We start from the raw sequence: 13,265 nt of genomic DNA on the forward strand, positions 1-13,265 counted from the left end.
ACCTTCTGCTGTCATCCGGTCTAGACATGGACTGTCTGGGTGAGTAATAAGCTGATCGTACGGTGTCGTCCGTATTGGCCTCGTCTGAGAGTCTTCCCATGGGAGTCTGGTAGACACTCCGGTCCCAGGCTTGACTGGCCTGCTCCAGGTTGGTGGGGCTGAAGGCCTCCTCTAGCTCTTCGTTGTCTGTGCTGTCGCTGTAACTGTCCCTGCGACTGGGCGACTTCAGCATCAGCTTCTCCAGAGCCTCCTCCACAGCACCCACCCCTCGAGGGTGCTCCGTCTGAGGCGGGGAGCTCATCTTGGCATCAGGCTGGGGCTTGGGACAGGGTTTTTTCCGTGGGGAGGGTACGGGAGTCTGGGGAGGGTCAATGTTAGATTTTATTTTAAAGATGTACAATATCCCAAAACAGGTAGGCTGTTAATGTAAAAAATTGAGGTGGATCACTGGAGAGTTACTGAGATAGCAAAAGCAAAAAAGAAAAAATAAATATGTTTAATAAAATTTTAAAAATAATTGAACACTAAAATAAACACTAAACCCATGACCCTAAATATTAATTAATACTCAAATAGTCAAAATAATCACAAAATAAATCTTTAAACTCTGTACAACTCAAGATAAAAAAACAATAATATCCTCAATGAAATATAATACTCACTTAATAAAATAATAAAAATAATAAAAAGTAAATAATAATAAAATAATAATAATTAATAAAGCACCTAACTTAATAATAATAAATACAATTAAAGTCTCAAAATAAATAAGAATCAAAATAACCCTAAATACAAAAAAGTCAATAAATAAATAATCATTCTAATAAAAAAAAAAACACAAATTATATTTTTACATATAATTACATACAAATGCTTAAAATAAATAAAAACAATATACTCAAAAAATAAAATACTTGAGAGATATATATATATATATATATTTTAATCTATAACATTTCATAAAATGAAAAGTAGTACTTAAAATAAAACAAAACACTAATTAAAAAAAATAGAAAAATTTAAAATTAAAAACAATATAAAATAACACCAAAAAAATAAATCTGTCTTTTGTGGCGACACTACCTTTATCATGGGATATGTGTAGCTGTAATTCGAATAGTCTTTTCCTGATATTCTTGCGTGAAAACCAAGCAATATATTCATTTAGATAAAGAAACATGATGCATGCATGTGAAATATGATGAGGGAAATAAAAACTAAAAGTCTTACTTTAATGGCAGGGTCCATATCAGGCAAGACCCCTGGTGCAGGTCTACACAAGTGAAGGGTCACCTTCTGTCCTGTGCCCCTCAGAGCAGAGATCACCTCCTGACAAACACCACAGAAGAAAAGACACGCTTTAATAACACTATTCTGTGTTTGGATTTTTACTATTTTTTTGTAAACACTACTTAAATCCTCACAGACTGAAGTAAAGGGTTAACGCACATGTTGTGACAGTCCTTTGAGTGACGTCTGATTGACACGCACAATGACGTCCCCCACTTCGATGCAGCCACTTTCAGCTGCTGGCTGCCCTGGAAACAGTTTCTTGACCCGGACCATGCTGGAGCCCACAGGCTCTCCGGGAACGTTCTCCTCCCGGCTGAAACTAAAGCCCAGACCGGACGTGTTCTTCAGCAAACCCACATCAAAAGTGTTGTCTGGAGGGGGTAAACGAGAAAGAGGACACTTTACTCTTCAAAGTTCAAAAACCAGCTCACATGTTTAACCACTGGCATATTTTAATATGTTCGTCAACAAGTGTGTTGATTCCAGCTCATACCTGGTGTAATGAAGTTGTATTCTGCTTTCTTTGGTGGTGGTGGTGGTGGTGGTGGTGCTTCCTCCACAGCTGGGTTCTGAGGTTCAGAAGCACCTTGCCGAGTCAGAGGGGCTTGAATGCTGTCTTTCAGGGGCTGACCTTTCTCCATCAACAGATGCACCACCTAGACAGTGGGAATTTATTAAGAACAAAATACACTGTGGACTTTCAGACAATCGCAGTCCTCTAGGGGGCGCAATGCAGCATCAGACCCAGAGTTCTCACCTGGCCAGTATCTCTCAACATCTCTACTGCCTGCTTGTGAGACGCTCCTTCAAGACTCTTCCCGTTCACCGCCACCACACGATCACCTGGACAACACAAAATCAACACAGGCTCACGTAATTCTCATTTTGTAATTGGGAATGTGATTAAAAAAAATAATAAGAAGAAAAATATTATGTTAATATTTCATTTATATAGCTCAATTGGTAGAGTATTGCGTTATCAAGCGCAATGTTGGGGGTTCGACTCCCCGGGAACACATGATAAGTAAAAATTTATAGCCTGAATGCACTGTAAGTCGCTTTGGATAAAAGTATCTGCTATATGTATATTACATAAACTATATTACATAATCCTGTGAGTTCTGCTTCCAGTAGGTAGGGTTGTGGGAAGTAAATGTTGCATTAATATTATTATTTTTTTTTTTAAATAAATTATCTAACATTATACTATTGTATATTGATGATGTCTTTGTAATATTTGCATAATGAATTTTGAATTGCCTTTTTTTCTTTAATATGTTTGCATACTGAATTTTCATTGGCTTTTTATAATGAAAGCAAGAACATTAATCTTTTATTATTTTTATTTATTTTGTTTTATTTGCATCATGGCATTATTTCTAAAGTTAAAAATGTAAAATATCTGGATACAATGCTTTTTATTTATGTATGATTTTTTTTTTATAAAATCTATATAATTGTATACAAGTACTACAATGACATATACTTAAATGTGTTTAAATGATTAATTTTACCTTTCTTTATCCTCCCATCCAGCTCTGCTGCTCCTTTAGGAATCACACCTTTGACATATATCCCTCCATGCCTCAGTGCAGTGTTTGATCCACCCTGAGACAGACAAACAGGTTACTATACCCATATAGAAAAGCATCATGGGAAAGAATGCCTATGATCTGTGTTTTGGATCTATGGATGTATTAAGAAATCAACTGGACATGCTCATTTTATATTTTGTAGATTGTGGGTAAAGCATTTTCAAATGATGATGATTAATCCAATTAATAAAATCGAAAGCAAACCACTTGATTTCTTGAGCTGATGATTAATGCAATTTTATTGCAGTATTCAGATATTCCAAAAAAAGAAAAAAAAAGAAAGAAACCATAAAGTCACAAGGTCTACATAACACCACATGCTTTTGAATCTCAAAAAAGATCACTGTGAAATCAAACCACAGACAAGCAAATGCAAATCCATGCAGGCATTAGTGCTTCTGTTATGAACACAATAAAACTGTAAATGTGGGCATGTTGACTTGGCCGCACGTGTTTCAGCACTTTGCTGTACCTACAGTGTTTCAGCTTTACCGTTAGTGAAGGAGCCAATTCAAATGCCTGTAAAAATCTGCATGCAAAGAGCCAAATCTACTTTCCCAAAGTTGAAGTCAAGTGAGGAGATTCAGAAAGGAGCGAGGGCTAAGGGTACAAAAACAACCACACACACACACGCACACAAAAAGTAAGTCAAAGGGAATCAAAGGAGGAAAAAAAAGAGAGAGCGGAAACCTTTCTGAACAGTACCGTGACACTAATGCCCAGACTGCTGTCTATTTTGGACAGCTCAACGTCAAATAGATCTCCAGGCTGGAGGCTATTGACTTCTGGGCTACTAGCACTTAAAGTCTCCGTGAGGATGTTGGGAGAAACCCCCTGTAAATAGAGAAGAGCTGGGTAAATAAAAGGCCGTGCACAGCCATACACATGCAAGGGTCAAGGGGTCAGAGGTTATGGCGTTGACATACAAAACTGCATTGCATTTACATTCAGAAATGCAATTGGTCAGAAAGGGAGCGAGGGGCGGTTTGCAAGCAGTTAGAATGTTTTCAGTAATATTTGACATTTGTGTGAATCTGAAGTGTATGTATTGAACCTAAATAGTGATTTTAGCTTTTAAAGGGAAAAATAAGAAATCTAAGAAATGTGGAACTGATAAATATGAAATTCAGTATGTGATGTACTAACCCAAACTTGGCTTAAGTACCTCATTCAATGCAAGTCTATGGGATGCTGGAATTGCTTAGAAAGGCAATAAAACACAAGGTATCATCCATGTCTGTAACCCAAATGGGACAGGAATTTGACATTCCTAATCCTAGAACAACTAATAGTTTTAAGGACGTTTTTCCCTGGCAAATGCCACTAAAAATATTGAATTCATTGTTAAAAATCTGTCTGATCGCTAGGAAAGAGTGTAAATGTGAAACAGGCTAGAAAATAATGAATTATGTTCTACATCTGATCAAATGTAGGGAACTCCAAGGAGGGATGCAATGAGCAAGGGAGAACTTTGTTCCCTCCAAAAAAGCTATTTAATATTTTATGTGAAGATTAAGCATCTTAAAAAGCACACATCTCAAAGTTCATATCAAACAGATGCTGACTAGAAACTCAAAACGCTGAGATGAGAGTCAAAGTTCACTTAAATCACTACAGAGACTGGTTCTACCTTCTTAGTCTTATGTTTCTCTTGGCTAATTGAGTATGTATCTCCATCCATGTCCGAATCCCCTCTGTCTGAGTATTCCTGCTCTTTAGGAACGTTCGCCACTTTGAAGCTTCTGGTTTTAGGAGGTAAAGCTGGTGGTGTAGCTTCAACAGAGGGTTTACTGTCAGCGGCGAGCGACTGTGCGGGTGAGGGAGCCTCAGTGGGAATGTTGCGATGGAATCCATTGACATTTGTTTGCAGGAGGCTGGCACTCTCGGTCCTGGAGTCCTGCGAACTGATGCTCCCCTGTCGAACGGACTGAGGCGGAGATGCTTTGCTGGAGACAGGAGGAGGACTTGGGGAGCGTGTATGATCTTCAGAGGAAGAGTCCACATCTACTTCCTGATTTTGTGTGGCTGATTTAAAGTGATGGATTCCTGAAGGAGAGTCTAAGAGAGGCAAAAAGAGGCTCATTTATTGTATTGTCATCTAAATAATACAGATTCTCAAGAAAGACCTATTCTCAGCAATATTCTGGTGGAATCTTACTGCATTGTGCATATAGCTGCAAAAGTACTATTTCCATTACCTGGAAAAAGTCTCTCTTTAGGTTGAGAGACCACCAGTGTGACATCATCAGGGGCGTCCTGCAGAATCTCCACCACAGTGTCATGTGACAGGCTCTCCAAACTGACATCATTCACACTCAACAACCGGTCGCCTTCAGGAAATGCATGAATGTGGCGTTAACAACCTTACCCTGAACCATACAAATTCTTTCAATAATTCTGGAATTTAGTTATTATAGTCAACTAAAACAAAACCACATAATATACATTTTTGCTATAAATATTAATAAAAAATAATAATAATTCTGTGAAATATACATTAATAAAGGCTATTTTGACAAGAAAAAAAGTTAAAAGTAAAAAAAAAAAACAGAAAATATCAAAATAAAATGCATTCACAATATGAATTAAAAATATAACACTATCTCAGTGTACTAAAATGGAAGTGCTCAAAGTGTTCTGGAATTGTTTAGATAACTTCAAAGGATTTCAGAATGCTTTGAACAAATCTAAAGTCAGGATTCTAGAATCATTTACAGAGGGTTGTTCAAAGAGTTCTAGGTTCCGTTCAAGTCATTCTGAAAATATTTAAAGCATTAAGAATCATTTAAAATATACAAGAATGATTTAAAGCACTGTAAAATCAGTTAAAGTATACTAAATTGAGAGTTTAAAATTGTTCACAGTGGTATGTAACCATTCAAAGATTTCTGGAACTGTTTACGGGAATAAAACAATTCCAGAATTATGGGATTATGGGAAAGCAATCCTTCCATTTTCTAAAAGTATTCTAAAATCATTCGTAAATTATTGCACAGTAATTTAAAGTATTACCATCAATAGTTTGTGATAATAGTTCTGTGAACTTCTCCACTAAAACGGATGATGCTTCTAACCATGAGATTCAAAGAATGACATCTAAAGAAAGAATCAAGGGTGAAAGCAGCAGTCTCCATCTCTCCAGTGTCATACCTGGTTTCAGAGAGCCGTTGATATCTGCTGGTCCACCCGGTGTGATGGAGCTGATGATGGTGCCCAGGTCCTGACGGCCAGAACTCTCTCCGCCTACGACCTGAAAGCCTGAGCGCAACACAAACCACACACTTCATTCTACTGTGTGTCACTACAAAAATACACATTTCCAAAGAGTCAAAGATGTCTTACTGTGACTGTCATTTGTGCATATACTAAATGTAGTTGTACCACCTTTTATTCAGGCTGAATCCCGATAAGATATTTCAGTCACCTTCTGAGGTGGATGTAAAACAGCACATTCTGCCAGAGCTCTGCACTCTATAACACTATGCTTTATTCCTGTCACAGTCATGTGTGTGTGTGTGTGTGTGTGTGTGTGTGTGTGTGTTAGAGAGAGAGAGTTGTTCTGATAATCCAGATGTTTAACAGCATTTCTCTCTCAGTTGAGTTCCATTCTATCTTGTTACTCACCCAGCCCATACTTGACGTCTTTCTTCAGATTTACGGTCTGTATCTCTCTCTCTGGGGAGGGTAAGGCATGTACTTTCTTCTTCAGGGAGTCTGTGGGTGGAAAATAGCAGAGGGGAAGAGATCTGGGTTTTAAAACAGAGCGAGTTCATTCATACATAAACACTTTGTTTTAATTAATAACAGCCAGTGTTATTAAGGTTAATCCAAAGAACACAATTAAAACATTTAAGTCCTGTTGACAGATTTATACTTTCAAAATGAAAAAAAAACAATGATTTTTATTTCATTTTAAAGGGGCCATATAGTATGTTTGTACACAGTGTACACTTTGTACACACACACACACACACACACACCTATCATTTTAGATTACACTTAATATTTCCATAATGCAGCATTACTCAACAATTTTTCTTGTCTTCACTTACTAAAAAATAAAAAAATAAAATAAATCAATTAAAACTAAATGCTATTAGTACTATTTTAACTACTATTAAATAAACCGGATTAATAAAAATTTATTTATATTACTTTTACATTTTATGTTTTCATTTTAGATAGTTTTAGTAATTGTGTTTTTAGTAGTTTTTGCTATATATGTCCATGTAGTTTTTATTCATTTGTATTTCAGTTTTTAATTTGAGTTATTTTAGTGCATTGATTTAAATTAAAATGAGATGCTGTAAAAACCTTAAAAAAATATACAAGTGTATTTTTTAATTAACGTTTTTTTTTTTACATTTGTGTGAGATTTTAGATTTTAAGTAATCTAAATTTTGAATAATGCTTTTCATTTTAGTTTCAGTGTACTATAATTTCAGTTGACTAGCTTTTTATATTTTACAATTGTAAATATACTGTGATATGATGCTTTATATACATTTGGTAAAACAGTACATTTATGAATCTCATATTTAAAAATAAGTAACTATACAATGTACAAAACTAATTTCTATGTGTGAAACATTTAGCTTTTGTTACTGTTCAAATACAGAATAGGAAATATTATATACACATCTGTGCTGTAACCACTTGAAGACCTGCTCTTTTAGGGGGAAGAGCTAGCACAGGCAGACTATCACTTGCTCTGTGTGTTTGTATTGGTATCAAACATATCAAACACATGCGCAGCTCTCCATAAGTTGGACCAATCTTTCATAACTAGTGGCTTGGTGCTAAGGGACGCCATTATGTTTGGCCCAGCTCTGATGTGCTGTACTAACAGCCATGACCAGCAGCTCATTCTCGAGGATGAGTGAGATTAACCCACAACACAGCCATTTTTCAGAGCTATTTAAAACCGTACAGCTTAGCAAGACAGAACATGTCTGAGTCAGAGACAGACACCAATGAAACTTGAGCTGAATGTGCATGCATTGAAAAGACGTTCTCCATGCCATGTAAAACACCAGAGAGGACATGGCAATCCAGGGCATGTTGGATTTGGCAAGTTCTCGTCAGACTTTGGGTTCCTGAGCTCTGATTAAGTAGAGGTCTGTGTCACTGCGAGGTAAACTACCATTACTGACATTAAAAACAGGCCTGTTTTGCTTCACTAAAAATTTTAGCAGTTGTTTGTGCTTTAGAGCCATACCAGGACATGACATTTCCTACCTACCTACTTTCAGGTCTTACTAAATTTGATTTCTGAAAAAAAAACGAAGACAAGGAGCTAAATGATTATATAGCATACCAATGAGTTCTATTGAGGAGGCAGGGGTAGAGGGCACTCCAGAGCTGTGCATGCTCACACCTGGAGATCAGAAAAATTAATAAAGTCACTAGACAGACACAACTACATCAGAAGTTTAATATCTGTATACAGGGGAAATTAATATATCCTGAGATCCTGACAATTCCTTCCCTGTGTCATTTTCAAAATCAGTCATTAATGTTAATGCATTATGCACATTTTCTTGCACATATTTTTATTTTTACTATATCAATGCATTGTAAATCTTAGACTTGCTTTTATATATTTTAATAAAATGTATAATTTGATTCTGTATGGGTAAGTTAAATATTATTTGTTCATATTATTAGTAAATATTATTCAACAATTACAAAAAAGTTCAGGTCAGTATAATATATATATATATATATTTTTTTTTAAGTCATTCATATTGTTACAAAAGATTTCCATATAAAATAAATATTGTTCTTTTGAACTTTATATTCATCAAAAGATACATGCTGCTGAAAATTCATCTCTGATTCCCAGGAATAAATGATATTTTAAAATATATGAAAATAGAAAACAGTTATTTTAAATTGAAATAATATTTCACAATATTAATGTTTTCACTGTATTTTTGTTCAAACAAATACAGCCTCAGTGAGCACAAGAGATTTATTTAAAAAACATTTTAACCCCATTTTTTCTAATTTTTCAAGACACCTTCACAGTTATACCAAGTATTGAAGTCTGATGTCTTATATTGCCATTTTAAATCAATAATTATTTCATTATGGTTAAAGATAACACAAAACAATTTTCATTTTACATAATGTATTTTCAAATAAATTTCCACTAGGAATTGACTGAATCATGGTGTTACATTCCAAAATGAAGAGATTGAAAAGTAAAAGAGTTTTGCATGTCACTGGAAAATGAAAAAAATATATATCTGAAAAAATATTTGAGTTATAGTATGTGCACCAAAAAAAACAAGGAACGTGCATGAAGAAAATATACAGAAAATCTATTTCACCTAAAAACAATTCTTTAGCGTGCTAAAAATCACTTGTAACATACCAGTTTGTATAATATCAACCAGCACCAGCCAAACACTCCCAGTCGGTTTTAAAATCTATAAACGCTTGTATTATTCTCTGACATATAGAAATGCAATGATGCATGTACAGGACTGTAAATTCAGACTGTAATCTCTTTATGGCATCTCTCTACATGCGGAGGAAGATGTTGAGAGGATTTGGGCTGCTGCTCTCTCTGATCTGACAGCGGCTGATGGGATGAAATGGAGGGGGAAAATGAAAAGATCAGTGAGGGAACAGAGGGAGAGAGCTGTTAGAAAGATAAAACGAAAGAGGCAGACAGCGGCTGACTCTAGAGAGAGGCACAGACAGATTCTGCCCACTACCCTGACAGACTATCAAAAGAGAGAGACTACAAAGCAAGGAAGTTAGAGACGGCAAAAGAACATTCAAAAGCAGAAAGACATGTTCCTTGAGGAAGAGGAGCCATTTTCCAGACAGGTTTGAGTAGAGATAAGAAAGAACCAGCCGGTTGTGTCTCGTTGTCCTCACCTATGGCATACGCCTGGCCCGTGTCCTCACAGGAGGAAGAGTCGGACTCTTTCTTCAAGCTTTTGGGGCTCCAGCAGGGACTATCATTGACCGTGGCACTGAACACACTGATGATGCAGGGAAGAAAGAAAATGATCATGAAAACCAGTGCAGTGCGGAGCAGAATAAATGCCAAATGCCGAGTGTAAAAACAGTGTAAAGCAAATACAATAACTCTGAAACTTTAAAAGTACTATAGAAATTTCTAAGAGTTTTAACTTGCATCTTTAATGCATGTGCCTTAGTCAGAGTTGGAATTAAAAGCGAACATTTTATGTTTAATTTAGGTAAAAAAAAATGTTTGGTTGTGTAAATGTAATTTATTCTGAAGCAATATTTTCAATATTTGCCTTTTAAATTGATTTCCAAGGCATTATTTTTTTTTATTAAAGGGCATTTTATTTAATGACTTTTAATGCTATTTAAGGATCATTTACCGTATTTTTCGGACTATAAGTCGCACCTTAGTATAAGTCGCATCAGTCCAAAAATACGTCATGATGAGGAAAAAACATAAGTCGCACTGGACTATAAGTCGCATTTATTTAGAACCAAGAGAAAACATTACCGTCTACAGCCGCGAGAGGGCGCTCTATGATTTCAGTGTAGACTACAGGAGCACAGAGTAGCACAGAGCGCCCTTGTGGCTATAGACAGTAATGTTTTCTCTTGGTTCATGTCTCTTAGTTCATTTCTCTTGGTTCATGTCAAATTAATTTTGATAAATAAGTCGCACCTGACTTTAAGTCGCAGGACCAGCCAAACTAAGAAAAAAGTGCGACCTATAGTCCGGAAAATACGGTAATTCATTTTAATGCTTTCTGATGCACTGCGGAAACCCTACATACAAGACAAACTCCAGGTGAGAGATGAGATGAGAATGTAAATATTACAAGACTACTGGTGAATATGACAAGAATGCAACAATTAAATATATGATTGCATGCATCTCTCACCCTTCCTGCTGTCTGGCGACGGCGATGGAGTCTGTGTCGGAGCTTGCACGTTGGTGTGTTGATGCAAGCACTTGCGATCGTGCCATGCCGCTCTGTGATTGGCTACTGAAAGGCACCATCCTGTGCTCTGGTGACTCAGGCAGCTGACCCAGGTTATGATGCGAACGACTCATCATCCTGGGGTTGGAGCTGCTGCTGAACCCCGGATAGGGCGGCTCGGGTGGAACAGAGATCCGACTCGAACTCTTGATGAGGGACATCTCAGAGTAGGACATCCTCTTGTAGAGTTCGGGGTCTGTGCTGGGGGACAGACTAACTGCGCCCATCCCGTCAGAGTACTGCAGACTGCTCAGAGGAGAGTTCTCTGCAGGGAAAAAAAGTAAAAAATGTACCAGAATGCATGTTTCTGAATAAAATTATTAATAAGATAAACTTGTCATGGCACATAAAAATAAAGAAATCAAGCATCTTCGATTTCTTGCCTTTCTTGCCAGCAAATATACAATTTGAATCTATATTCACAATATTTATGGTGTTTTCTTGTTATTTTTTCCTTCAAAAACATAAAAAAAAGAACTAGTGTTTGATTTCTTCATCACCATTTTGCTTGCTCAGTTTTGTTTTCTTCTCACCCAGCTCTTGCAGTTCTTGGTTGTTCTGTCTGGCTTTCATGTGCAGGTGGAATTTGTACTGGGCCGAGCACAGGTTCATCAGATACTGGCAGGTCTTCTGACTGTCTGTCTGAAACAGATGTTTGATCCCATCTGATGTGTTCTGCAAGCAGATCTTCTTTTTCTACCATACAGAAACACAAAGCCATAAGGGGTGTTACTGACTTCTTTGGCTTTTCTCTGGGGAACTCCAGCCCAGCCGTGTGATTTCCACTAAATGTAAACATGCATGTTTAAACATTTTACCGTGAAAGAGATCTTCTTGGTATCCCGCCAGGGAAACCTTAGCACAGGGGTTCGATTTCCATTCAAGACCTCGAAGATGAGGACACCCTTCGAGTAAAGGCCCAGCATGATGCCGGTCAGGGATCTCTTCTCTGGAAGCACACGATGGAAGTGAACTCCATATTCCGGCAGTCTCTGGCACACCTTTACATAACAGAGAAATGACGAGACAGATCTAAATCACATGCAGACTACAACAACCGCTATTAGGAAAGGAAACTGAATCAAAATATTTAAGGTCTGTTGATTCACAATTATTGACTGCACTTATCTCGTCAAAAAAATGTATGTGTGAATGCCAACAACAGTGTTCCAAATATAACTTTTGGTCTTGCGACTGCTCAAATTCAAAAAGCTGTAGTCAAGAGTATCTGAGAGAAAACAGATAGCAGCTATGCCATGTTTTTTCAAGACGATTACGGAAGTTTGTTCAGTCGGGAAGCTCTGCCTAGAATCACACTGCAGAACTGATTCGTTTCGTTTAGTTCCTGACCTTGAGGAACTCAAGCTCGGCCTCCTGCTCCGAAGCGTTGTAGTACGAGCTGTGGAGTTTGGGTAGCTCTTCTTTAATGGTGGTCTGATCGATCTTATCCAGAACCGAAGCAGGGAGATAGTGTTCCGTCCGGAAATATGTCTTTCCATGGAGCTGATGGAACACAGAAAAAATTATGGTCATGATTTATATCTATCTATCTATCTATCTATCTATCTATCTATCTATCTATCTATCTATCTATCTATCTATCTATCTATCTATCTACATAGATAGATAATATTTTTTTTATTATTGTACAAAAATCTTAATTTGTATTTTAGATGCAATGCATTTTCAGTGATTAAAATAAAATAAAATATGAATCTATTTTTCCGATTGTGGTTTGTACCTCATTCTGATAGTCCCCAAACTCCGCCTGTAGTGCCAGAGATGCCAAGATCATGGCATTTTCCAGGTCACAGCGTACCCGCTCCTCTAGTATATCCTTCCGCAGCTGCAAGTAGTACTGGTGTTTGGTCATCGTGTGTCTATATAAAACAATGTTAATTAATTAATTTGGTTTAACTGAATAATACATAGATATAAATATACACACGCATATATGAATTACTGTTCAAATGTATGGAGTCCGAAAGATTTAAGTTCTTTTATTTTTAGGAATATAACACTTTTATTCAGCAAGGACACATTAAATTTATCAAATTTGACGGTAACATTTTTTTAATTGTTACATTGTTAAAAATAAACATTTTAACTTTCTATTAATCAAAGAATGCTGGAAAAATGTACAGTATCCACAACAATATTAAGTAGCATATAAGAAAAGTAGCAAACTCTTTTTAACATTGATAATAATAACTGTTTCTTAAGAATGGCTGATAATTCAGCTTTGCCTTCAAAAGAATAGATTACATTTTAAAATATATTAAAATAGTAAATGGTTTTAATTCACTGAATGGTTTTGTAATAATATTTCATTATATTACCGTTTTACTAGACATACTTTTTTCACACTTGAATACAAAACCGTAATCCAAAC

At 36.5% G+C, this 13,265-nt stretch overlaps 1 protein-coding gene across 4 annotated transcripts in view; it reads right to left on the bottom strand.

The window, feature by feature from the left end:
* The window catches only part of LOC113064387 (tyrosine-protein phosphatase non-receptor type 13-like), a 65,649-nt gene that overhangs the window by 12,285 nt on the left and 40,099 nt on the right, over positions 1-13,265 (bottom strand). For 2 of the 4 annotated variants that reach the window (XM_026235161.1, XM_026235164.1), the window contains 18 exons: positions 12,615-12,753; positions 12,224-12,376; positions 11,692-11,874; positions 11,407-11,569; positions 10,775-11,138; positions 9,780-9,886; positions 8,206-8,265; positions 6,513-6,602; positions 6,039-6,146; positions 5,087-5,218; positions 4,519-4,946; positions 3,579-3,722; positions 2,808-2,901; positions 2,051-2,136; positions 1,787-1,949; positions 1,450-1,664; positions 1,231-1,329; positions 3-358 (listed from right to left, as the gene is read on the bottom strand). In XM_026235161.1, the coding sequence (XP_026090946.1) occupies positions 3-358; positions 1,231-1,329; positions 1,450-1,664; positions 1,787-1,949; positions 2,051-2,136; positions 2,808-2,901; positions 3,579-3,722; positions 4,519-4,946; positions 5,087-5,218; positions 6,039-6,146; positions 6,513-6,602; positions 8,206-8,265; positions 9,780-9,886; positions 10,775-11,138; positions 11,407-11,569; positions 11,692-11,874; positions 12,224-12,376; positions 12,615-12,753 (3,084 nt within the window). The remainder of the gene's footprint in view (positions 1-2; positions 359-1,230; positions 1,330-1,449; positions 1,665-1,786; positions 1,950-2,050; positions 2,137-2,807; positions 2,902-3,578; positions 3,723-4,518; positions 4,947-5,086; positions 5,219-6,038; positions 6,147-6,512; positions 6,603-8,205; positions 8,266-9,779; positions 9,887-10,774; positions 11,139-11,406; positions 11,570-11,691; positions 11,875-12,223; positions 12,377-12,614; positions 12,754-13,265) is intronic. The other 2 variants (XM_026235162.1, XM_026235163.1) reach the window with 2 other exon arrangements.

This window comes from Carassius auratus, chromosome 46, assembly GCF_003368295.1.
Source record: "Carassius auratus strain Wakin chromosome 46, ASM336829v1, whole genome shotgun sequence".
Taxonomy (NCBI): Eukaryota; Metazoa; Chordata; class Actinopteri; order Cypriniformes; family Cyprinidae; genus Carassius; species Carassius auratus.